This window comes from Calonectris borealis, chromosome 4 (genome assembly GCF_964195595.1).
Source record: "Calonectris borealis chromosome 4, bCalBor7.hap1.2, whole genome shotgun sequence".
Taxonomy (NCBI): domain Eukaryota; kingdom Metazoa; phylum Chordata; class Aves; order Procellariiformes; family Procellariidae; genus Calonectris; species Calonectris borealis.
In genome coordinates, this window is record NC_134315.1 from 45,566,446 (window position 1) to 45,593,216 (window position 26,771).

At 38.9% G+C, this 26,771-nt stretch overlaps 1 protein-coding gene across 1 annotated transcript; it reads right to left on the bottom strand.

Annotated features, from left to right (window-relative positions):
* Positions 1–2,708: 2,708 nt before the first annotated feature.
* TMA16 (translation machinery associated 16 homolog) lies at positions 2,709–26,305 on the bottom strand. The gene is given in 8 exon segments (XM_075149401.1): positions 2,709–2,817; positions 2,819–2,950; positions 4,575–4,617; positions 12,212–12,360; positions 15,282–15,366; positions 16,172–16,209; positions 24,799–24,911; positions 26,232–26,305. Coding segments are annotated over 8 exon segments (630 nt in total). The 5' UTR covers positions 26,235–26,305; the 3' UTR covers positions 2,709–2,750.
* Between the last annotated feature and the right edge of the window lie 466 nt (positions 26,306–26,771).

Below are 26,771 nucleotides of genomic sequence, written 5' to 3' on the forward strand. Positions count from 1 at the left end.
TTAATCTTTAACCAGAAAAAATCTGTCAATTACAGAGAATTATAATAGATGATTTAGCATTAAAGTCTGTAATCCTTAGTTACAAATGAACAGAATTTCAAGGTATTCCCTACAGCAAGTTTGTAAGAACAGAGAACATCACATAAATATTTCCCGTTCCTGCTGTTAACAGTGGCTGCTTTCTAGACTTTAATTTTGAAGAAACAGAGTAACAATTCAGAACTCGTGAGAGCATTCATCCTCCTTTTCCACCTCAGGGAAGAAACTCATCAACATACAAACCCCTAATTGGATTATGAAACTGATAGAAGAGATTCCATTATCTTGTCTTAGTAACACGCATGAGGCAGAAGACTCTCTCTACCCCCACTCCAGGCTTCTCAACACAAAAACTCTGAGCACAGAAATAATAAGTAAATAAATAAATAGCTTTGGTGTTTTTTCCCCCCATTGCCACATTAGTATTCTGCAACAAAACTCATCTGGTGAATTGGTCTTGCACATTATCAACTTAAGCCCGGATTACTTTTCAATTCAAATACAAATGTTTGACAGCTACATATTGGTTTTTTCTGCTAAATCAATGTAAGAAGTTCACACTTAGAAACTGTTCTTTTTTCATTACTTATGCAGCAGGTCAACAAGACAGTTTAAAAGCCAGCTAAACAAGCAGTGAATACACAGACTTCAAGGGAGAAAATCCACAAACTCAACAAAGTCCAAATTGTAAACACGTTCTTGAAGTGTGAACAACAGATGTTAAAAAAGAAATCACTTCAAATATTTGACTATCACATCAACCACACAAGTAATAATTACTTTTTTATAATGCCTTATTAGTGAATTGTTTCAAGGAATATAGAACATCTCATTCTCCGTAACTTTGCGGGACAATCTTTTTTAAAACATTCACCACGATGTCAGCCTAATATACTGTCATTACAGAGACATGCAACCTTCTAGTTACCTTTCTGCTCATTTTCCTTCTGTATTTTACCCAATGTAATGGCAAAGTGAGTTTTTCTGCAATGTTTCTACTTACAACTTCAAAGCACATCAGACGCTGCATACAAGCAAAAATTTAAGATGAATCTTCTGAAAGGCAAAATCTGTCAAACCACTGAACAAATACACACACGGCTTTAGTTCAGACCAATTACCCTGGCTCAGCTTCCATCAGAGTTTAACACCTCAAGTTTTATAAATCAAAACAAGATGAATTCCACAACACAGCCCCATTTAACAAACTTAAAAAAATATCAAAGGCCTGCCCTGAACTTCAGCACATTTATTTCTAAAACACAAACACAAAGCAGTGATGTGACGGCCTAGAGATATGGCCGGTGTCAGAGGATAAGACCTCTAGCCAAGTTTAAGACTTGCAGTCTGTCTGAAGATGCGTTAGATCACTCACGCATGCTTCAGGTCTGTTAAATTTATTCATGTTTCTTCTTTAATTTAAGAGGACAATGGTTAATTCTCTATTACTTAAATAGATTGGTTTCCTAAACCATGAAAAGATAGCACAAGCCTATTTTGTAAAGAGGGAAAAACTTAGATGTTAATAGAATAACACTCATCAGTAACACTTACTGCACAGCTAAGAAAATACACACCTGGATATCTGTAAAAGAAATCTGGGAAACCCACATAACTATTTACCATGACAAAGCCTTGCTGTTTAACACTCAGAACTGTATTGGGGATCAAGTACTAGAAAGATCATCCACCAGGAATAATTAATTCCACATAATTAACAGGCATCTGAATTGTGACTGCTACAATGTGTACAGACAGTACTGAACTGTGACTTCTCTGCCCAGACAATCTAATCCGCACTTACAGAGATGTCTTACTTAATACCTGCTGTGAAATTATCCCTGGCTTTGCCCTTGCCCTTCCCCCTGCCCTTTTTGGTTTTTTGTTTTAAAGTGAGAATCTGCTACGAACCTTCCTAAAAGACACATTTAAAGGCATCTAAAGAGTTGCTTCATAAAGCAAGCCTGCTATTTAAAAGTCCTAAGCAACTTCATTTTAAAATGCACAGCTTTCTCAACAGAGAGGTCAGCAAAAAAAAAAGACAAAAAATACATTTAAAAACAGACTGTAGGGACTTTAATTGGCTTCTGATCTGAATTCTTCAATACAGAGTGATGAGGGCAGTGTAATTCTGTCAAATTCTCTTGACAAAACATAAAATACTCAATATTTTATTGAAATCTTTCCAGCTCTCTATGTTCCTGACACAGATTCTCAGACACGAGAAGGTACAGGAGAAGAGTTCTTCATGATTAACTGATGCTCCATGTATCTCATCTTCTGCATATACATTTCCACCAAATGTTTACCAGGGTACCTGCTATTTATATACTAAATGACATATATTCTTGCCACTACCAGGAAAAAGTAAGGATTTCCCACCACAAAGTATTTCTAACAGGTGTCTGAATCCTGACTGCTCTATGACCGGGGAAGAGGTACTCAACTAATCAGGATTTCAAAATATAAATACAATTGCTTTGTCAACTCAGGAGCCTGCATCCTAAAAAGAAGGTACAGTATGAGAAGTAAGGACACAATTAAGATTTTAAAGTATTTATTTATATTCAAAAATTTTTATCCAATAATGTACATTTTATCTAATAATATACTGTTTACTCTTTACCAGGTACACAGAGAGCTCATAAAAAAATGCAACTAGCAAAGCCTTTGCAAATATAGTTAGAATTTATTCTTATTTCCAGTGATAATTAAAATAGATTTCTTACAATTTCCTTCAGCTGTTTCAGCTCTTGAATGAGCTGGTGCTCATTAGGCCACCTCTTCTGCTTTATTCAATTCTTCTTTAGCTTCCACATCTGCCACCTCAGGGTGACTGCAAGCAGCATCGCTAGCTGACAGCTTTTTCATTTTGATGTTTGGCAGTTTCCTCAGATCACCATCCCATTCTCTTAAAGAAAAAAAAAAAGTAACGAAAAAAAATTACCAATAGAAATAGCAAGAAGAAATGGCAGAGTTAATTCACCTTTCCTCAAAGATAGTAACTCAAGTGAGGCTGTTTTTCTAAATTATACTCTCAGTCCCACTGCAGTATGAATAAGCACCAATGTTTTCACCTGATCTTGTACACTACAGCAGCTATAATTTGTCTGTGAAGAATTAAGTACTTTCAGATTTGACATTCTGAACAAAAAAAATATATGATTCACTTTATTCCCACAGACTATTTGTATCCTCAGTTACTTTAGGCCACTTGCTTTTAGGTCTGATACACTAAACTCCAAATCTTGTAAGCAATAGAAAAGCAGTTTGGAAGGGTTTCTTCATTTGGATGCGCAATTTGCAGAGCTAATGTACATGTACATAAAGTCCTTCATTATGATTTATGGTAACTGTTAACATCTTGTATGACTGACTTCAAGGGGACACAAAATGTTAGTAAACATTAATTCACATGATAAGTATATTATTTCAAAAGGCACCATGAAGGAGGAAGGGTTCATTTAAATATCACAAGTCAAATCCAGTACTCAATTAACAGAATGCTTGCTTGATTATAGTAAGTGCACTTCATGGATAATTTTTCTCAAGGGCAAAGACAGTATTTGCCAATTATAAGACAGACATGTTTTTGCTCTACCAAGGTAATAAAACAACACTTCCATCAGCTGTCCCAGTACAAGAAGTCAATTATGTATTTATAAACACAGCAGCCGGAGGCCTGTCTCTTCTTTTGAGATTTCTGGCTTTATTCCAGTATCCTGTGAGTATGAATTCTGGCTATATACCACCCCTAGGAGTTAGTGGTATATCACTCCTGGCAACATAAGCATTCATAAGTCTTTTTTTCCCTTTAAAGTAACTCATTTGATAGAGCCGTCAGCAAGAGTGTTCATTCAATCCATTACCAAGGCATATTGGCTTGCTGTCCCAGATGAGCAAGCAGCAATTTTCACAGCTCCCACATCATTTAACTGGATGCAAGTCATCAATTCGCTTAGGATTTTCAACTAGCATTACACTCAAACACTGCTGCAGACTCTATTACACCTAGAGTTGGATCTTAGAAAACATGACTAAAAACTTAGTGCTGTTTTACTTACTTAATGATAAGTTCTGACTAAAAATAACTTAGGTCACCATATGCCTACAATTACCATCTGAAATCTCATTGCAGGTAAGAAAACAGTGTAATTCCATTTATCAGTAAATCTATGTCTTGATCCTTAAATACTAACAGTATTATTTTGTGTAAATCAGTGAACAGCTGAGGTGAGAATTTTAGGTAAAGAGAAAATATTCTCTAAGAGTATCGAAAAGAAGATACTTAAGTTCCAGAAATGGCATTCTGACCAATTTCTGACCTTTCCAATGATTAACTGTCATATGTGTTTAGCTTGTAATAGCTAAGAAATGCTGAAATAGCAACACCATACCTAGTCTGCTTTTTCAAACGACAAATTCTTTGACAGTTTTGCATAAATTCTTTTTTCAGAAAAAAGACATACGACACATCAATTTCAGAAACACTGTTTTGCATAAACAGATTAGTAGTGATAATAAAAAGGACTTACCTGAAAAATTTAAGATGCTTTCTGTTCATAATGTCTGGGATTTCTAATTGGAATGAAATTAAATTCTATTAGATATGTTACTCAAGCGAGTCTCATTTCAAAGAAAGAAATGTGACCTAAAGCTCTGAAATTATTATTTCAGAGATTAAAAGACCAAGAAAATCAGAATGAAGATTCATATTAGAAAGTTTCTAGAGCAATATAAAACCAGGAAGACTCTCACTGCTAAAGAAAAGGAAGTGAACTTATACCTATGAACTGTTCCAGAATTGAAATGTACTAGTTACTGAAAATCCAATCCTGACAAATAATAAAAAGAGGGTGCTTAATTTTCTCTTAACTGACACATCTGAGAAATAGCAAAATTTTAAACACTTAAAGTTTCTCTTTAAAAAAAGTCTTGTGAAGAATCTAGGAAAATAATTAATTTATTATTTGTTTTAAAAGCATAACTAACATCTTCAACCAAGATCAAAGTCTGGTTATGCTAGTTTTTAACAGACATTCACTCACCCACATAATAAAAAGACAATTCTGCTCTGCAGAACTTACTATAAATATGCACAACAAATAAAAGGTAAAATAAGAAAGCTTAGTTTCAAAGCTGACCTAAATATACAAGCCTCACTCTAAATTCATGAGTACTAAGTGGTCCATAAATATTTTGAAATGTTTTGGAAAAAAATTTCAAAGCACTTAAGACACTATTGCAAGCAAGACAGATCAGCAGTAGAGTTAGGAAAGTAACTCTGATAATTCAAGTAAGAAAATGTAACAAACAGTTAAATACACTTCGTAAAATCTACCATTCAGTACAAGAATATATATGTGTGTGGTTTTAAAATATAAACACTGGGAAGAGTACAGTAAGATGTCAGGTGTTTAAGTAGAACATATTATTGGATTCTGGAATATAATACTACTTCCTTCCACCTGCAGTGAGACAGCCTGAGAGCAAAGAATGGCCATTTGATAACAATTAGTCTCACTCCAATGCAATCATAGTTTCCATTGTTAAATACCTGTTCTATAAACCACTCAATACTGGGAAACTAGCATTCCATGGTTGCTGAAATGTCTGTTAAATACTACAGTAAATGCAACATATTTATGTAAACTGTTGGCACCTGTCTCCTCTCATGAGCTGATATTCCTCTAGGTTGAACAGAAACAAACATCAATAGTTTTAAGGACTGAAAATTTTCAGTCTTCCCCACTAACAGAAATAACTGACATATTCTCACTACAAACCTTTACTACCTTTGGTAGTAAAAAGGAAGGCAAACACCTTGTACAGAGACCTATGGGACAGATCTTCCCCCCCGCCCCCCCAGCTCTGGAGTAGCCAAAACATTCCTACTAGATCAACTCATGCCGAATTTTACCTACGATGCTGTCCTGGTTTTGGCTGGGATAGAGTTAAATTTCTTCCTAGTGCTGTGTTTTGGCTTTAGTATAAGAACATTGATAACACACTGATGTTTTCAGTTGTTGCTAAATGCCCTCCTAGTCCAAGGACAGCTCCCATGCTCTACCAACCAAGCTAGGTGCACAAGATGGGAAGGAACATAGGACAGCCAGCCCAGCTGGCCAACAGGGTATTCCATACCATGTGATGTCATGCTCAGTGTATGAATAGTAGGCGTGTTCCAGGAAGTAGCAATCGCTACTTGGTTATCGGTCAGCGCGGGTGGTGAGCAATTGCATTGTGCATCACTCGTTTTGTATATTCTATTATTATTATTTTCCCTTTTCTGTTCTATTAAACTGTCTTTATCTCAACCCACGAGTTTTTCTCACTCTTACCCTTCTGATTCTCTGCCCATCCCACTGGGGGGGTGGGGGGGGGTGGGGAGGGGAGTGAGCAAGCGGCTGCATGGTGTTTGGCTGCCTGCCAGGTTAAACCACGACAGATGCCTAAGCTGCTTTGCCTTGATTCCATGTCATTCTTTTCTTGGTCAGTCCTGAAGTATTGCAAGTGACCTGTGTTTAACATCTTCACTAATTCGTAGAGATTTATGCCTTAGGAGCCTTGAAATTTTTGCACAGTATAAAACACATTATTGCCATCTATGAAGTGTACAGATTTCACAGCAACAGGTCGCTCAACAAAGACGACTGCTTGCTATCTCTGTAATGTTAAATCCACTTTAATATTTTAGCTCTTAAAAACATAACATTTCAGGAACTTCTTATACTGTCCTTGAGTAAACCCTGAACATACAGTTCTGCCTTTGTTCATCTATCAATTTTCCTGAGTCTTACAGTAATAAATCAGATGATGCTATCAGTACAGGATTATAGATGATTTTGCTACTACAGAATGTAGGATGATAGCACCTGTCACTATCTTTTTGGCCAAATAGTCTTTATTGTTCTGATATTATTTCCTCCCTTCACATTGGGTTACAAAGTTACCAACTGAAGAACAATAATATATGCAACAGTTTTTGATACCAATTACATTGATTTCTGCAGCCTGCTTCTTGGTAGATACAGTGATACTGCTCACAGCCGATCAAGGCAAGGCAAAAAACCATATACCTAATCCTTTTTTTGTCCGCTGATTCCTGGGTTCTGATAAACACCAATTCCACATTAGGTCCAACCTTCCCAACTAAATATTGAAACAAAGCCATGGTCCCTCTTGTTTTCTTTGTAATCGTTTGAATTGCACTCTTGGCAGCACAGTGCCAAATGCTGAAATGTCCTAGCCTCCACATGAGAACAAGAAGTTCTTCCCTTCTCTCACATACTGTACAAGGAGCAATGCCTACTCTTTTTTGCCTAGGACAGAGCTTAATGATATAAACAGTGAGTGTGGCAGAAGTGGCACTGTGCTAATTTGGGCCAACTGCCCCAGAAATGTGCCGAGATTTCTATTTGTTCCTTCTATCAAAGCACTGACCCAACATATGGTTCAGTATTATTCTCAGACAAACCAGGACTAAATGACAAGACTTTCAAATGAAGCCCTTTCAATTGCTTTGTTTTGGCTGAAAAAAACACCTTGGAAGGCGTTTAATGGGTTTTATTAACTTACGTAGGCCATTTTGCAAACAGAATATTCTAATAGTTTTATCTAGCCTGTCATCCAGGGCTCTCCCCAGCATCACAAGAAAGCAGGCATTCTGAAGTGGGAAGATTCTGTGACAAACCAAGATTTGGAACTGAATTGATCTTTAGTGCTTTGGCAATGGCAAAATTTTAAGTTCTGCTTACATGTGTGTTTGCAATATGTTACGCAATACAAACCCCAGCGTGGCAGATTAGGAACAGAACTAGAAGCTCTAGTCCCGTTCTGTTTTGTGTGTAGAAATAAAGTAATTATATACTGCACAGTAGCTGATTTTTTAAATTATGGTGGAAAGCTGCAGTAGCACTGTATTTTCAGACTAATAACAATTCTCTTACTCAGAAGTATCTCCTTAGCATGCACCAGTGTCATGTTTTTTGCGGCTACTTGCTAAGCAACTTCTTAGGTTGCTTTAAAAATGTTAAGTCACAGGAGAGTGTTTTCTGAACTAAAGATGGAAAAAATGGAAGATAGAGAAATATGGCACAGGGCTTAGTGGAAAAGAAATGAAGACAGTGTTTTGGGGAGCCGATACTGTCTGGCATTTCTAAGATGAAGTATTCAGTAACCTATGTGTTGTAATAAAACAGCAGCGAAAAATTTAAGTAAGCTTTTTTTTCATGTTTCTGACCCTTTCAGATAATGTTTTATTTTCCTATCTTTCTTTTGAGGAAGAACAAACAGCATGTTAGCTCTCAAACTTTGTCATGAAGATGTTAGTGCTTAACGCTATTTCATGACAAGGAAAAAGACTAAGTGACTGAGCTTAATTTGTAACACAGAACTTGCATAAAATACTGTGAAGTCAGCACCTTTTCAACTGTTTGGATGGAGAAGCACTGGACCAGATTACTTCAAAGTTCAGATGGGCATCAGAAGTAAAAAGTTTCTGTGAGCTGTAGGTTTAACTGATCCTGCCTCTGTGCACAGGCTTCAGCTGCAGGGCTTCTAAAGCATAATTAGAAAAAAAGGGGATAGAGGAACCAATCCCCGTGTCAGAGTGCCCTTCTAGAGCTGTGTCCCACAGCACTACTTTTTAACCAAGTGCTCTGTGAGAGTCTGCTGAGATGTTTTATTTCCTTCCAGAAGTATGCTGTTAATAAAAACATCATTGTTCTTCATAGCAGTAACATTTCTCTCTCCCAAAGCAAAGATTTGCACAAGAGATTTACCTAAATCTCACAAGGACTGAAATGTCACTGCTCTGACAGTTCTCTGCACGGAATATAGGCTGCATATATATCACATCGTTAGAACTGTCATACAGAAAAACACCCAAGTCAGGTCAAAGGATGATACTGCAGCCTGAAGTTAAAAAAGGAGAAGGATGTTAGAAACTCTAGATGCTCTTTATCTAAAGAATCATTCAGTTACACAATAATGATCGTTACAAAAAACAGCAGCTAACAAACACTACAGTAGTTACACTAGCAGATACATGTAAATGATACAACTTTCATCTGAACTAAATCAATTTTCTTATATACTGAAGTTTCAAGAATTAACTAATAAGACTGGTGCATTTAGCTTTAAAAGCCATTTTTCCCCAAGATATACATTATGCTTCTGAGAGAACATGCAAGGTAATGAGAAGGAAGTTATCAAAAATGTATGATGTTCAGATGAAATAATTATGCTTTTCAACTGAAAGCATGCTAACTCTGAGTTCCAAGGGCACATCCTGTAAATATCTAGGATTCCCCTTCAAGCTTTGCTATAAACATGTAAGACAAGATTAAAAAAACAAACACACACAAGTGACATCAGGAAGAAAACTGTAGTAAAATTAATGAAGATATATTCAAGGGTAAGGAAGTGACAAGTAGCTGCTAACAAAACTCAACCACCTCACACATAGACTGAATGTTCCCAGTATAGCTACTATTTTTTTAAAAAAGACTAAAATTTACCATGCTTTTGGATATCTACCACTTTTGTAAACAGACAGTAAAGAATTAATTTTTCAAGAATTAATTTTTCATTTACATATATCTGAGATATATATACACACCATCAAATTTTAGGAGGCTTTCCTAAATGTAAATGATTCATATCACGTAGTCTCTTCATAGCAAATGCACATGCATACAAGAAATAAGTAAGTTCAAGAATAGGCAGAAAACCAACAAATACTAAGTCAGTTATAAAAGCTCCCCTCACAACAGCTTTCAGGGATAATAATGAGCTAGAGCATAAAAGCACAGTTTCCAGCTGATTTCCATTTATCCCCAATCTCTAATTACAGTATTTAGCCACAAGTATTTTCTCTGAATGAATACTGTCCTGGACAGAGAGCAAAACCTGCAGCAGCTGTGATAACAAACAATGAATGATTTGAGAGTGTATTTAGTATGTGAAGTTGCACCATGCTCTCTGAATGCTTTACTTACTAATACTATAATAACCTCAAATTTCACTTACAATATATCTGGATTCTTCTTTATTTTTATGTTATGCTTGTGCATTTGACATTTTTCTATCTACTCCTATTGTTTTTTTCTGTCAGTTTTCCACAAAGCAGTAAGGAAAAAAGGAAGAACCAAAATTTAAAAGCAAAACCAAGAAAGAGATTTTCTACAACTGAGCTATGTGGTGACATTCATAGTATCGATCTTCCTATGACTTTCCCCCCCCCTTTTAAGAAATCAAAGATTACACATGAAGTCACAGCTATTCCCGAATTTCTCTGCCATTGCAGAATGTGAAAGTAACACTGGCAAAATTTTGAGAGCCATTCATTTTCTTTATCAGTAAAATATAAACTGGGGGAAAAGGGAACGACACACAACCCAAACCTTGCTGTGCTTTATATCCTAACCACAGAACAATATAGATTTTTCATGTCTTCCATGATGTACTTACACTGTTAGAACAACTGACTGCTTTTGAATAATACTTTAGCATTAAAGCCAAGTTCATCACTCAACTCCAACGTGCTTATTTGTTGAATAAAAATACATAAATTTCACTCCTATTTTGTACTTGACTCTCCTCAAAACAACTCTTTGCTTTTTGCACTTTCATTATCCCTTTGTCTTTCTCCCTTATTTCACCAGATTACTGCTGCTTCCTTTCAGCCTACTTCCAGCTATCAAATTTTCAGTCTTTTATTTCTTTCTCACATGTTACATCTGTATGCTACCTCCAAAACCAAAAACACTTACAAAGAATTTAAGATTTTCTTCTTAAAGAAGACTATGCACCTTAAGAGGAAATTTTCAGCTCTAACGCTTGTGTTGTGGTTTTCACACATGATGTTCCTCAGAAGATTTCATTAGATAATCTCCTGGCATAGATGGCTACCCCAAAGGAAGATAAATGGTAATTAAAAAAGTCAGTGAGAATATCTGGCATCATGATTTTATTCAAACTTGTGATAATGGCCAAGGTAAATGTTTAAAAACTCAAAGTGCTTTCAACTAAGCTCTTATCTACAAGATTTTTAGTTTCAAATCTTCAGAGTTTTTGTGGATTTTTGATAATTAAGAGGTTAAGTGTTAGGGCCTTCACACACACAGAGCATTTTCACTCCCTCCACCACCATCTCCAGTAAGTCAAAGAAAAGAGCATAACTCCTCTGCCTGAGAGAAACAAGAGGAAAAATGTGTTTTTCTACTTGTGGGTTATCATTTACGGCTGTAGAATAGAGCCTGTAGAGTAGATGTGTCACAATAGCTCACAATTTCTTCCTGGATTACCTAAATTTTAATAGGAGAAGTCCAGAAATATTCAAATTTTGGAAATACATCTGTACTACTATTTCTGCTGCAATCATTCTCCCACATGAAACACATCTCTACCTTAGTGGAATGAAGGGTCTCTTTCTGAAGATGTTTTAGGCCCACGAGTTCAGAGGCTTTGGTTCTCTCCAAGTTCATGAAACCTAAAGCCCACTCTCTCATGATATGAAACTTGCTGAAGTTCCTCATGCCACCGGCCCACCTCAGTGGAAAGGGGCAAGTCAGGTGACGGGTTTAGCCCTAACAGTAAGCTCATATATTATCAAAAGAATGTTAGAGGAAGCTGTGTATAAGGACTTCATTGGCATAAGTCCAGATAATGAAGGCCACCTAAAAAAAGTAACTAATTTGTAGAGAAAGTGATGTTGGTTGTTCCCCACATGAGCAAATGAATTCTTCATACTACTGCATGTTAAAACATGCACAGCCACTGAAGTGCATTTTTAAGATAAAAAGTACTCTGTATACAATGAAGGTCCAAGCAAGCTGCTGAACAGAATTTGTATTTGAGGCACGTGCATTAAATCTCACTTGAGTTTCAAAAATGTATTATATATGCCTGCACTAAAGAGGCAGTACTAGCAAAGATGCAGAAAGGCAAAGTAGTAAAGCAGAAACATGAGCAAGATCTCCACCAGCTTTTTTCCTTTTCTTCAACCTGCCCCTCCTCCCAAACTCCTCTGCAAGGCATAAATACCCAGCCGTTAGTTAATTCCTTTAACGAGGAAAATAAAGATAACGCCTAGAAATTTCACTTAGATTCTAGCCTTGTGAGCGGGAGAAGATGTGACCACAGGATTATTTCTAATGTTTTTACATACCTATTCCATAGCCTTCATAGAGTTGTCTTTCACGTTCTATGGTCTGCTTGATGACAGTTTCCCGTGAACCATGCTGTCTTCCTTGTCTACCTTTAATACTGTTTTGTAATTCAATCTGCTCCAATTCAGCATTGAATCGACACATATAACTGAAAGAAATAAAATGCATTTATGCTAGACGCAATCATGCAGAACTTTTGCAAAACAGAATTACTTCAATAATCTAAGAAGTTATTTTACTAACTGTATTTATTTTCTAAATTAGTCAGAGATGTTTCTTAGACTTGAACTATTACTTTAATCTTCAAACTGGAAGCTCCATTTCGAACTTCATTTGAATCATCTATGGCTTACAGAAGGACTGGTTTTTTAATTTGCCTTTTTTTTTTAAATATGTTTGCATAAAACAAACAAAAAAACCCCAAACACATTATTATAATTCACCTGCTCTGGAAGACCCGTGTTAAATCTAAGTATTCCTAACTTAATTGATGAATTTCACCACCTCAATAAAAATTTTTAAAGTAAAGTTCTTCTTTGGCATGTGTTCTACACCATAGAATCATTAAGGTTGGAAAAGACCTCTAAGATCATCGAGCCCAACCATCAACTCAACACCACCATGCCCACTACACCATGTCCGTAAGCGCCTTATCTACGCGTCTTTTAAATACTTTCAGGGATGGTGACTCCACCACTTCCCTGGGCAGCCTGTTCCAAGGCCTGACCACTCTTTCAGTAAAGACATTTCTCCTCATGTTCAGCCTAAACCTCCCTTGGTGCAACTTGAGGCCATTTCCTCTCGTCCTATTGCAAGTTACTTGGCAGAAGAGACCAACCCACCTCGCTACAACCTCCTGTCAGGTAGTTGTGGAGCATGATGAGGTCTCCCCTCAGCCTCCTCTTCTCCAGACTAAACAACCCCAGTTCCCTCAGCCGCTCCTCATAAGACTTGTGCTCCAGGCCCTTCACCAGCTTCCTTGCCCTTCTCTGGACACGCTCCAGCACCTCAGTGTCCTTCTTGTAGTGAGAAGCCCAAAATCGAACACAGGATTCGAGGTGCGACCTCACCAGCGCCGAGTACAGGGGCACGATCACCTCCCTACTCCTGCTGGCCACACTATTTCTGATACAGGCCAGGATGCCGTTGGCCTTCTTGGCCACCTGGGCACACTGCTGGCTCATGTTCAGCCGGCTGTCAACCAGCACCCCCAGGTCCTTTTCCTCTGGGCGGCTTTCCAGCCACTCTTCCCCAAGCCTGCAGCGTTGCATGGGGTTGTTGTGGCCGAAGTGCAGGACCCGGCACTTGGCCTTGTTGAATCTCATACAATTGGCCTCAGCCCATCGATCCAGCCTGTCCATCCATGCAGAGCCTTCCTACCCTCCAGCAGATCAACACTCCTACCCAACTTGGTGTCATCTGCAAACTTACTGAGGGAGTACTCGATCCCCTCATCCAGATCATTGATAAAGATATTGAACAGGACTGGCCCCAGCACTCAACCCTGGGGAACACCGCTCGTGACCAGCCGCCAACTGGATTTAACTCCCTTCACCACAACTCTCTGGGCTCGGCCGTCCAGCCAGTTTTTTACCCAGCGAAGAGTGCACCTGTCTAGGCCGTGAGCCGCCAGCTTCTCTAGGAGAATGCCGTGGGAGACAGTGTCAAAGGCTTTACTGAAGTCCAGGTAGACCACATCCACACCTTTCCCTCACCCACTAGGCAGGTCACCTGCTCATAGAAGGAGATCAGGTTGGTCAAGCAGGACCTGCCTTCCATGAACCCGTGCTGGCTGGGCCTGATCCCCTGGTTGTCCCGCACATGGCTCGTGAGCGTCCTCAAGACGAACCGCTCCATAATCTTCACTGAGGTCAGGCTGACCAGCCTGTAGTTCCCCGGATCCTCCTTCCAGACCTTCTTGTAGATGGGCGTCACATTGGCAAGCCTCCAGTCAACTGGGACCTCCCCTGTTAACCAGGACTGCTGGTAAATGATGGAGAGTGGCTTGGCAAGCTCCTCCGCCAGCTCCCTCAGTACCCTCAGGTGGATCCCATCCGGCCCCATAGACTTGTGAGCATCCAAGTGGCATAGCAGGTCGTTAACTTCTTCCTCTTTGATTATGGGGGGTTTATCCTGCTCGCTGTCCTTGTCTTCCAGCTCAGGGGGCTGAGTAGCCTGAGGATAACCACTCTGACTACTAAAGATTGAAGCAAAGAAGGCGTTGAGTACCTCAGCCTCATCCTCGTCCTTGGTGGCAACGTTCTCCACCCCTACATCCAATAAAGAATGGAGATTCTCCTTGGCTCTCTTTTTGTCATTAATATACTTGTAAAAGCATTTTTTGTTGTCTCTCACGACAACATTGTTGTCTCTCAACTCGCAAACACCTACTCCAAATCCAAAATGTACACTTTTATTGCCTTTGCGGAATCACTAGCCTTGATTAGCAGTTTACAGGTTTCATGAACAGTGCAAGAAATATGTCAGAGCTTCTGAAAGGAAACTGATTAGTACACCTGTGTAAGAATACATATATATTATGTTATTTAGCTAGCCGGTGAAAAATGGTGACGAGCTACAGGTACATACATCCAGCAGCACAGAAATAATTGAATTCCTTCTTATCAGATTCAATTTTGGTATTTCCTGCCCTAAAAATTGACCCACCTGAGTACTGTTTAATCTCAGCAAAGAAAATTAAAGAATAAAGGAGTAAGTAGAATGAAATCTGTGCATTTAAGTGTCACTGAATAACCTCACTAGCAAATTCATACAATTACTGCTGTCCAAATCATTTAGAGTCCTCCACACACTACAAAAGCAGAGATATACTTAAATAATAAAAAAAAACCAAACAACACGACTTACTTCAGTGATTCTAGTGTGAATATATACATCTTCCATTATATAATTAATCTCAGTTGCAACAAAATCAACTATTTGATATTATTAATAGTAATATATAAAAAGTCCTTCTCTGAGTCATCATCACTTTACAGATCTTATTTAAGAACATTATTTTAGAAGACAAATCAAGCTTTTTAATCCTGTTTTTAACACCAGTCTTACTTTTCAATTAGTTCGCCAGCTTCCTTCTTTGTGTACTCTATTTTATTGGGGTCAAGATGACTTTGAAACCATTGCAGTTTTTCTCCTACAAGAATAAGCTTAACATTAATGATTACATCATCACTGTAGCATCAACACAGATCAAAATTCTTCAAAGTTTTTGAAATAACCTCCCATTTTTCAAGATTTTGAATGGCATCATAGACTCACTGATATTGTGTGTACCAGGTAAGAAGGTAGCTGTAATAGAAACATTCTCACATCATTTCAGATGTATTTTATGTCTTCCTTACGGAAAAAAGATGCTACACTTTGCTTTACTGGAAACTAGTTTTTAAAATATTACCAGATCAATAGGTTCAGATGGAAACTTAGGAAGGCCCCAAGGGGAAAAAAAAACCAACACAATTGTTGAGCAAGATCTGATCATCACAATTTTTAAACAAATTAAACTGAAAAGGTGCAGTGTCAATCCTATGAAAGAGAAAAATATCCAGGTTGTGTCTTAAAGTTTTGAATTTACTTGCTAGCACAATGTGTCTGTTGACCTATATATATCATCCTCTTTTACAAGCTATTAAAAAAAGCATGGATACAAGTACAATAAATACATGTACAGATGTATAAAACAGACGTTTGGTCTATATTGCCCTGTTGTCATGTACACTGGCTAAAGATTAGGGGCTATACTCAGCCCCAAGTTCAACCCTGTATATACTACTTGAGTGAACGTGTCAGGTATTTTAGCATTTCAACAAAGTCTATTTTAAGATTACAGAGTCAGATTATAGAGAAAGAAACTCTAACTGGAGTATCTATAAAGTTGGTAAAACTTAAAATCTATGCTAAAAAATTTAGTACTGTATTCAGTAATAGAAGTTTTTGCTCACCAATGATACTCAAACGCAAAGCTTTGTCAGTCTTCAACCTAGCAGAGAAAAAACAGGTATGTTAGCCAGGAATAAGTACCATACAAATAATTATCTTCATTTTCTTTCTCCAAAAAAAATCATTTTATTGGAGTCACAATGAAAGTCAAGGTAAAATTTCAAACAGAAATATTTGCCAAATTCAGAACAATGTAAAACTTATTCTGCTTCATCCAAAAATTCTACTTTTTGGTAAAACTACTATCTGAAATCTGTCCAGTTGACCTATTAAGTAAAACAGTTTCTTGAAAGAAATTAAATGGAAAACCCAGGATGAAAATAGGACACACCACTTTTCTTAGAGCACAGCAAAAGGAATATCACAAAAGACCCGCACTGTAATAATTTCATTAAGTATTTCTGTATTCTGCTGGTATGTTTAATGAGTTTGGAGATCAAGAACAAAAGATTTCACTGCACTGCATCCTTGCAAATCAAGCATACAATGTGAAAAATACCATTCTATCTAATAAACTTGTAACAATTACAGTTTGTGCTTAGTGAACAGTAAACGTTAGTATGTTAAGAAACCAAAATTAACAACTTTATAAAAAAGGATAAAAAAAAAAAATCCATCGCAAAGTATTTTTCACTCCACCTCAGTCTCTGGCGGGATACTTGAAGCCTTCTGTACTCTATGGGATGTGTGTACACAATTCAGTTTAGGATTAATTCCCATCCTATTGAGCAGTTCTCAGAGAACACAAGTTTTCTAACAGGTAATACAGTGCCTCACGTGTTTTTGTCCTCTCAGATTCAGTCTGCAGCAGTGAATGTTGCTGAATGTCACTTTATTTCCAGAAAGGAAAATAACACATTGTTGGGATAAGTGTGAAATTTGTCACTGGAAAAAAATATCTTAGCCACGCATGCTCAGTGTATATATCCAAGGACCTCTGATAAAATTGTCTTTTTTTTTCCTATTATTAAATAAGAAAATTGATAAAGGATAACGAAAATCATAAAGGACATCATTGACAAAGAACAAATGCCAAAATTCAATACAGTTCAGAGCTAACGTGGTCCTTCATTAAATTCCTTGTACTTTATAGAATTTCATGAGCATTTTAGAGTTAACTGAAGTACTCAGAGCACAAAAATTTGGATCAAAAGAGAAAGTCCTACTTTCCAGAGACAAACATACTTGTGTCACTTGGCCACAAACCTACATTATTAAAATAAAGATTTGCTTTTTCAAGAAGTATTTAAGCCTCTGAAGACCATCTAAAAGCCACATAAAAGCAAATGCACAGCATGTGTAAGCTGCTAAGAATTCCACTAACAATTCAAGAAAAGCCTTTTTACTTCTACAGACACCCCAGCATCTGGGATAATCATTTTTAATGCAAAAGTCTGTAGAGATCAAGGCTGGAGTTTGACTTTTATCATACCTGCCAAAAAAACCCAAGCTGGTTGGTTAATTAAAAGATTTTAATGTTTAAACAAAAATGACTCCAGTTCCTGTGGGTTAAAGGACAGACCTGGATGAGACCATGTAAAATAGAAATGAAAAATGAGTTAGATTAGAAGTCAGTTTTAAAACTCGGCTGTAGATGTCTTCAATAAAAATTGTGGTAGATAGCCTACAGAGGGCTTACAGCAGGGAGTTTTGAAGGGTAATAGCAACCAAGAAAAGGACACATATTCCACACAGTGGAACTCCACACCAGCAGTCCCTGCTGTGAACCTTGCACAGCAACAAAGCCAGCCAAGCACATCTGCAAAGCGTTGCCACGGAGAAAACTATGATGCCATCTAGAAAAGCTGCCTGATTAGAATCATAAATTATGTCATGTATCTCTGCTTTAAAACACTACAAACTACCATTTGCACCTGCAAGGGTCACTGAATCATTTATTTATCTAGGCAATTAAGTATGTAACCAGGATTTTCTTCTGGAAGAAAAACTTTCAGTCTCTAGGTGTACACAATTTATTTCGGTATGAGAAATAATAAATGATAGGATCAGATGTTGCTTTATTGTAGTTTTCACAAAACCCTCACCTCAATGACTGCTAGAAGACAAGAGTATTAGCAGGGAGGCTAATCAAGTAAGGTAAGTTGAAGAAAGTTCCTCTCATCTCCTTCCACACAAAGAGTAACATCTTTTGCTCAACGGAAGGAGAGGATGAGGACAGGGATACAATCTTGTGGCAGGCTGTTGCTTCTTAATGATATTCTCCTCCACCTGCCTCCCAAAAATCACCTACTTAGGCACTGATTATTGATAAGGATAATTAGTGGTTTTCTTGATGTTTACTAGGTACTTAAAAGGTTAAAGCCTTCATGCTCCATCAACACCTCTTTATCTCAGATATTGTAATCAACTGTTCTACTCTAAATACTAACAATGAATAAATATTTGCCAAATCAGTTTACCAATTCAGTATTTTTCCCTATACTATCCACACATACAAATGCCATCTATGGCTCTGAGAACTAAGCTAGGCTCTTTCATTAAGGAAAAAAAAAAATTATGGTTGACAGGACATATTTCCTTGTTTCTTGTTTCAGGTTGCTAAATACCTACTGGCACCAGTGAACCAGCTATTGCTGTCTCATAAAAACACCTTTGTAATTATTTAACAGAGCAAACAAGTTGCCTATAGGAATAAGGACTCACATGTAGATTAAGAGAGAATAAATTGGTAGTAATACACTGGGATTTGTTGCTGTTCATTAGACCTTGAGGAGAACTGAGAAGAGGGATGCAGGCAAGAAAAAGGTGCAATTCAAGTGAACAAGACGACTTAAGATTGTAGTCAATTTTCTAAAACCAACTGATCTGTCTCCTCTTATTCTGGTCAAGATTGGTCTTTTGTAGTGCAGCCACAGTTTCTGGACAATAAGCTTATTATTACTGTCATATTTCATTGAGAATGCTTGCATTGAAGAGTATCTGGACAATGCAGGCTGCAAAAGACTTCTGCAACTTAGAGCAGAATTTCTCCCTCCTTTTCCCAGTGCTGCATTAAGTATAGAAATTCCTTGTGGGTAATGTCTTCCCTTTTTTATTATCTTGTTTGGGCAAAAGATACTTAAATATGCATCTCATAACTAACTGCAATTTCCTTTCCTGTTTAACATAAACAGGAACGTTCACTGTAGTTACTTCTCTTCCTCCATCATATAGAAAAGTTTAAAAGTAAATAGAAGCCTAAACTGTCTCTAGTCCTGAATCCTGTCTCCAGCCAAGTACCAAAGGAAAAAAACAAAAACAAAAGAAACAAACAACATAAAACCAAAGCAAACATTTGCTGATACTTCTACAAAAGACATTCTCACCTTCCAGTAACATGTCATTCAAGGGCTTCCTACACCCAAGGTAATACCTTTGTATTGAATAGTAATCAACAGACAAAATGTACGTATGTTCAAAAAGTATTATTGCACAAATTTAGCCAACCACAATTACAGCATCTTCTGGCAAGTAAATCCACAGCTTCATTAAAATAATACAGATAACTGTATGAAGTATTAACTTCCTAGATTCATTGACTGTCTCTGATCCAGTTTTTCCATGCTGCAGAAGTACATTAGCCTGTACAGAGAAATTATCCCCTTTACTCAGGGCTGGTGAGATCATACTGTGAAAACTGCCTCCAGTTTTGGGCCCTCCCCACATTTAAGATGACTTATTTCTATACAATAAGAAGCATGGTCAAAAAAGTACCAGATCTGTAGATGGGATTAAGAAAGAAAATACTGTATAGAGATTATGAGGCAGCTTCTCCTATTTACCACCAAAGGACGTATTAACCTTCCAACCGGAGAACAGGATTGTCATTAAATAGAAGTAATTTGGAAAATTGTTTCTGCAAATATTTTAACTTCAGTAAGTCATTTTCCAGTGAAAAAGCCTTCAGTAAACTTATTGTAGTTAAGTCACAAATTTGGAAGCAACAATGCCAGAGCATTTATTTAGTATTATCAGCTGCCAGTAAAAGACGACATTTCATAGACTTGCAAAAGCAATGAGCCAGAACAAAACTGGTGTGGGCTACTTCTTTTTGTTGCGTGTAGGAGTGGAAAGCTTTCCTCTGTCCACAGCATAAGAAATTTATCTTGCCTTTTTCAGAGCTCTGCAAAATGAACCCAAACCCCACCATTATATTAAAGAAACTGAAAGCTAAGTAATTACACTAAAAAGACTGGTTAGTGGCTAAACTGACTATTTTTAAACATATGCTTAACTCCCAACATTTAAAAAAAAAAAAAAAGATCTTAAGATTTAAGAAGCTGATCATTAAGATAAAAGAGATCCAAAAGAAACTGGAACCCTTAACAAGACTTTTAAAGACACTAGGGAAGAAAAGAAATTGACATTATTCACGTCTTTCAAGTTAAATTGCTCTTCAAGCCAAGACAGTACAGAAAATAGAATATAGACAATTGGAGGATGTTTTTAATGAAAATTATTTTTAGAACACCACCACAGAAGAGATCTACAAAGTGCAGATCTGTGAACAATGCTAGTTAATTGTTTAGGACTCAGAACTGCAAGATGTGGAAATCTTATTTATAGATAGATCATTTTGGTATCACAATACACTTTGGATGGTCCAGACTGACACACTACTTTTGGTGGAACAGTTTCCCTACGCAAAATGAAGGGTTACATCTTTTACCATCAGCCTAGAGGCCTTACATTTGAAATAGGAAGGGAGCTTCGAAAAGAAGAGGCAGAAATCAAGAAACAGAGCTTAAAGAAATAGATAGCAATCTACATCCTCTAATGTTAAACTGAGTTTCTCTCTATGGAGCATCTCTGCTCCGTGAGGCCTAAAAAGGATAATTATCTACATCCTAAAGAGAGCCTAAGGCAAAGGATAGCTATCTACATCCTCCAATCTTAAACTGAGTTTCTCTCTATTAACCACTTTTGCTCTGTGAAGGCATTAGGCTTCACTGATCCCCACAAGAATTCAGGATAAACCATCTGCTCTTTCATCGGGCTGCTTGAAGCTCACCTTTTATTAGCTTGCTTGGCTGCCAGTATTGAATTGTTTTTCATAAAATGGCGCTTTTTCCTCAGGTAGCCCATGACACATATCAAAAGGTGGTCTGCTTGTTTCACTTGGAAGGATTCTACTGCCATGACTAGCTCCTTTTGCTACATTTCAGAGGAAAGGAACAGGAAGGCTAACCATACTGCTATAAAGACCACTGTCTCTTAAACAGGTAAAAAACTCATAAATAAGTTTCTTCTATGTAAAATTCCTTTTTAAAAAGCAAATAACTTTATAAAGAAAGGCTGAAGTACACACTTACGTGTGTTAGCAAAAGCATTTGAACTAAACTTCAATCTTCAAAAAAAAAGCCTTCATAGAGGATTAACCTGTCATTGTGCAGAGGAGAAACTACTGGAGCCCAAATGAAGGGCAAGGAGCATTTAGCTCTTTAGTTTTAGTTTAACTCTTTAGTCTTTAACAGCCAGTGGCAACAGATGCTAGGAGATAGAAGGAAGACACTGTAGCAATTGTTCTACATGTACTGCTAGTCAAGATGCAAGGCATAGGAAGTAAACCCCCCATAAACATATACCCACAGTTCATCCTTGCGTAACCTGGTTCTCCAGTACTGAGAAGTTAACTGCTGTTCAATCCAACAAATCCAGTTTTTTTAGTATTGCAATTATTGGAGAGGTTTAAAAAAAAAATCAAAAATTAACGTGGTTGTACTGAGAGCTGCATTCCACAATGTATTAACTGGAGCATCTTCTGTAAAACTACAGCCATGGGGGCTAGTGCAGATAGAAGAGTGGAATTGTCATGTGCTGAGCTACGAGACTTAATCTACTCTGGCAAGCACAGACAGAAATCTACATGGTAAAGACTAGGCACTAGAACCAACTCTCGGACGAGCAAGACTTGAAATGAATACATTTGGTGACAACTGCTGAAAGAAAGGAAACTTCCAATAAATTAAAGAATTTAATTTTTTGTCTGTCATTGTGGGACCTAGAACAAGGAAGAGATGCAACATATAGATGGGCTCGTGAGCGAGGGGTGGACTTGACCATGGACGCTATTGCACATGTTATCCATGAATGTGAAACATGCACTGCAATCAAGCAAGCCAAGAGGTTAAAGCCTCTCTGGTATGGAGGACGATGGTTGAAATACAAATATGGGGAAGCCTGGCAGATTGATTATATCACACTCCCACAAACCCGCCACGGCAAGCGCTATGCGCTCATCGGCTGGAAACATACCCTGTGCCCCATGCCACCGCCCGGAACACCATCCTGAGCCTTGAAAAGCAAGTCCTGTGGCGACATGGCATCCCAGAAAGAATTGAGTCAGTCAACGGGACTCATTTCCAAAACACCCTCGTAGACACCTGGGCCAAAGAGCACGGCATTGAGTGGGTCTATCACATCCCCTACCATGCACCAGCCTCCGGGAAAATCGAACGATACAATGGACTGCTAAGGACTACACTGAGGGCAATGGGTGGTGGGACATTCAAGCACTGGGACACACATTTAGCAAAAGCCACCTGGTTAGTCAACACTAGGGGATCTTTCAATCGAGCTGGCCTTGCCCAGTCAAAATTTTTGCGTACTGTAGATGGAGATAAAGTCCCTGTCGTGCACATAAAAAATATGTGGGGAAGACAGTCTGGGTTACTCCTGCCTCGGGCAAAGGCAAACCCATTCGTGGGATTGCTTTTGCTCAAGGAACCTGGGTGCACGCGGTGGGAGATGTGGCACGATGGGGAAGTCCAATGTGTATCTCAAGGGGATTTGATTTTGCGTGAGAATAGCCAATAAATTAAATTGTATTATGTTAATTGCTATATAACACTGTATATCATCACTTCTATGGTGGCTATATGCCATATCAATGGTACTACAGTAAGAATCCCCTAGATTAATGAAAAATGAACTTTGATTATACCCGAGCAAAGTGCAGTGGTGATGGAACCAGAACTGGCTTCAGGATGCAACAATCCAACACCACACACCATCTCTCCTGCCCTGAAGGACTGTTATGACAGATGGAGGCAGTAACAAAGCCTAGTCAGTACAAAGCCAGCATCTTTTCATTCCTTTTAATGAAAAGGATCACCTAATTACTGCAATATTAATGGATTAAGCAGAGAAATGAATGATGCATTTGGTACTCTCTTACCTGCAACAAAATAGATTGCCCTGTGCAATTTCTAACATATACCTTAAAAACTTCTCCCTGAAGAAAAGTAATTAAAGAGCAAGTTAAATGGGAGAATACTATTCCAGTGGGAGTTCTTTGCTTTAACTTCTTGCTGTCGCAAGAGGAACCAAAAGTAGTACTCTTAACAAGAAATGTCAGCACAGGTGTCTATTTCAGTATAATTCTACCCACAGAGACAATCACTAAAAGATTTGATTGAGTGTGCCATGTCATAATGAATAATCAGTACATCACTCCTTCACTCGGCAAGTTTTCTTGTGCATGTTTTTCTTTATGGCAAAGTCACAGGTGTAAGCACTAAGACTCAAGTATGATTCAGTTATCTTTTGTGATTAAGTGCTCCAAGTGGCAGTTATGAGGCAAGATGAGAGAGTTAAGGGACGAAGTAGCCAATTTAGCACTAGGAAAATAATCTACAATAAAAACTTACTTAAAACCAGTAGTCAGAGAGCACAGACAAAACATGAAGTAGCAGGGAAAACTTCTTGCACATTAGGAAACTGCCCGATCCTCAAAACATGCTACTTGTAAATTCTTGCAGCAGCTCTGCTTGAGGCTACATGACACAGCTATGCTAGTAAAAGGCCACTTTCTAGTTAAAGAAACCTTACAACTTTGTTGTGGATAAGGTTCTACATCCCAACCATAAGATTGCACAGTTTCTGAGGAACATTTCAACTGTACCAGGAGTTCCCAATTTAACACCTTCAGACATACGAGTATTTGGGCTCAGCTCACATGGTCCATCCATATATTAGCATACTTTGACAGAAAATGCTTTAAGTTCGCTTTAATAACTTTCTAAACAAACAATCACAGCACATCAACTAGCAAGCTGAGACAGAATGGAAACTAAAGACCAGCCTTCTCCAGCTATCTTTTCCCTCTGTGGAAGGGGGAAGTAAAACTTAAAAGCAGAAAACCAAACTTGCCATGGAACAGCAGGAAATCACCACAGAGGAGTTAAGTATTCAGTTTTATTCAGAAGTCTCTCTTCTGCAGGAAGGTCTCCGGGTTTTCTATGAACTCAGCATTTTAGCACAAGAAGCTAGACCCTAAGCAGGATTCTTCTTAAATCTTGGAGTAAACTAGGTGACTAGGCTTCACGTGAAATCACCAGCATCACGCCACTCAGATTATAAAAGGCAAAATGCTCCAATAAGAAGAAACCTAACTTTAAGGACAATACCAGAAATCAAGCAGCAGAACTGTATACTTTGTATAAGCTGATTTCATGAATGTAAACCTGTCAGTTCACATGGCCAGCAGTACTAAGTTATATAGATCTTTCTTTTACCTTAAATCAGCACAACAGTCCCCTTCCACCACCAGCATCCTCCCCCTAAACAAAAAATATCTACTGTGATGCTAACCTTTGGTCTGCACACAGATTCTGCACAGTCAACTTACTTTTCTTTTTTTTCCTGTTTGTGTGCTTCCCTTGCAAGCTGTGCGGCTTTTCTGCTGTAAGGATGGATAACTTTTTTCTCTTGCTTCCCTCCTTGGGTTTTTCGTAACTTTGGCTGAAAAGAAATCAAAGATACTATACACCACTAAAGTTAAGTAAAACATTAAAGGGAAGATAGGAGCACACACCACGGTAAAGACTTAAAAGGTCATGCATCAATATCTCAGAAAGCCCTTAACTTGTAGTAGCAGCTTATCAGTTCCACCAGTTAGATCTTACCCTCCTCAGTAAGAAACAAAGTTACTTGAACATGGTAGATGTTGTAACAAAACTACTGGAGCACAGAAAATGCTGCAAGAAAACTTACATAGTGACTACTCTCAATATACCTATTTTGTAGAACCCTGCAGCTAGGGAAGTAAGATTACCTCTCTGTATCTTTGCAGTAAATGTCCCCATTCAAGCATCTATCTGATTGTTGCATCTGGGTTTCTGATAAAGGCCATATGTAATTTGTATCACATAACAAAAAGGATTTTCTTGTCCCTCCCCACAGACCATGAGAATGCCTCACACCAGGGAGCAGCCAGCAGTCTTCCTTCTCTAGCCCTTCACGCAGCACAGAGAGGGAATACCACTCACAAATTTAAAAAATACTGTAACACCAGTTTAAGTTATGTTACTTTTTGGTGAAAAAGTGTTTGAACAAAACTCAAAGGCTTTATCAAACAATACACAGTTTAAATTCTTGAAGCCTTTAACTGTGTGCAAAAGAAACACCTGAAAGCAAGGAGGCTAAATGTGCAAATGCGATGCAGGAAACAGCAGTCAATAAACAGAGACTTTAGTACATCATATTGTCTGTGTCAGCATCAGTGTTTAGGACTGCGAAAAAAAGAAATGATAAAGTCAAAGATAAATTATCCTGAACACCTAAAGAAATCTTGAGAGGCACCTTGCACCAGTTCCACACGCCAGCCCGGCTCCTCACGCCCTCCTCCCGTCAATCCGGAGCCGCTCGCTGCCGGGTACAGGCACAAACCCGGCCGCGCTGTCCACGCCCACCGGCCGCCCTGCCGGGAACGCCTAAAAGGACGCAACCCTCTCCGGGAGGAAATGCGCCCGTGCGACGGGCAGGGTCACCGGGGCTCCCTCCCCTTCCCCCGGGGCCGCCGAGGGGCGGGGAGGGGGCAGCTTTTAAATGCAAGGTCGGTTTACCGCCGTTAACGGCCCACACGGCGGCCGGCCGTCAGGGGACCCGCCGCAGACTCCCAAGGCCTTTCCAGGAACGCCGGTGGGGCCGCCTCCGGCGGGACGGAAAGGACTGGGAGCGCCGCGTGAGGAGCCCCCCGCCGCCCCCAGAAGCAGAAGCAGAAGCAGCGGCAGCCGCCCCCCTACCCCCACCCCCATCCCCATCCCCACCCGCCGCACGCACCATGGCGAGTGACCCTCCTTCCGCCGCCGTGCACCAGCGAAAGGGATCCGGGCGGGCGGCGCGGGCAGCGGGGTGGGCGTTCCGCGGCGGGGCGGGGCGGTACCAGTTGCCACCAGCTTCCCTGACGGCGGCAGCTTCGCTTGTTACGAGCGTGGCTTTTTTTTCCCCCGAAAACAAACAGAGCAAGAGCACAAAGGTGCGGGTTGGCCCGGGCTGCAGAGCTGCTCCAGTCTAGAAGCAGGCTTGTGTGAAGAAGCCGCCACCCAGCCCGTGGGCCTGTGGAACATCGTTGGTGACTGCTGAGCTGCGAGCATCGCAGGCTCAGTAGAGACGCCATCTTTAGGCCCCATTACACCTCGCTTTTCAGGCGCCGACAACTTCTTTCTGTCAAGTGTTTTAATTCATTTCTATAATGCTAAATGAGAAGCGCTGGAGATCAGTCCTCCTTTGATTCGGACTCTGTGACTTCTCACCAGGCTTTAGGAAGGACTTTGTGCCCCAAAACTTCCCTGATCTTGCCAACTTCATCGCGTGGGCTGA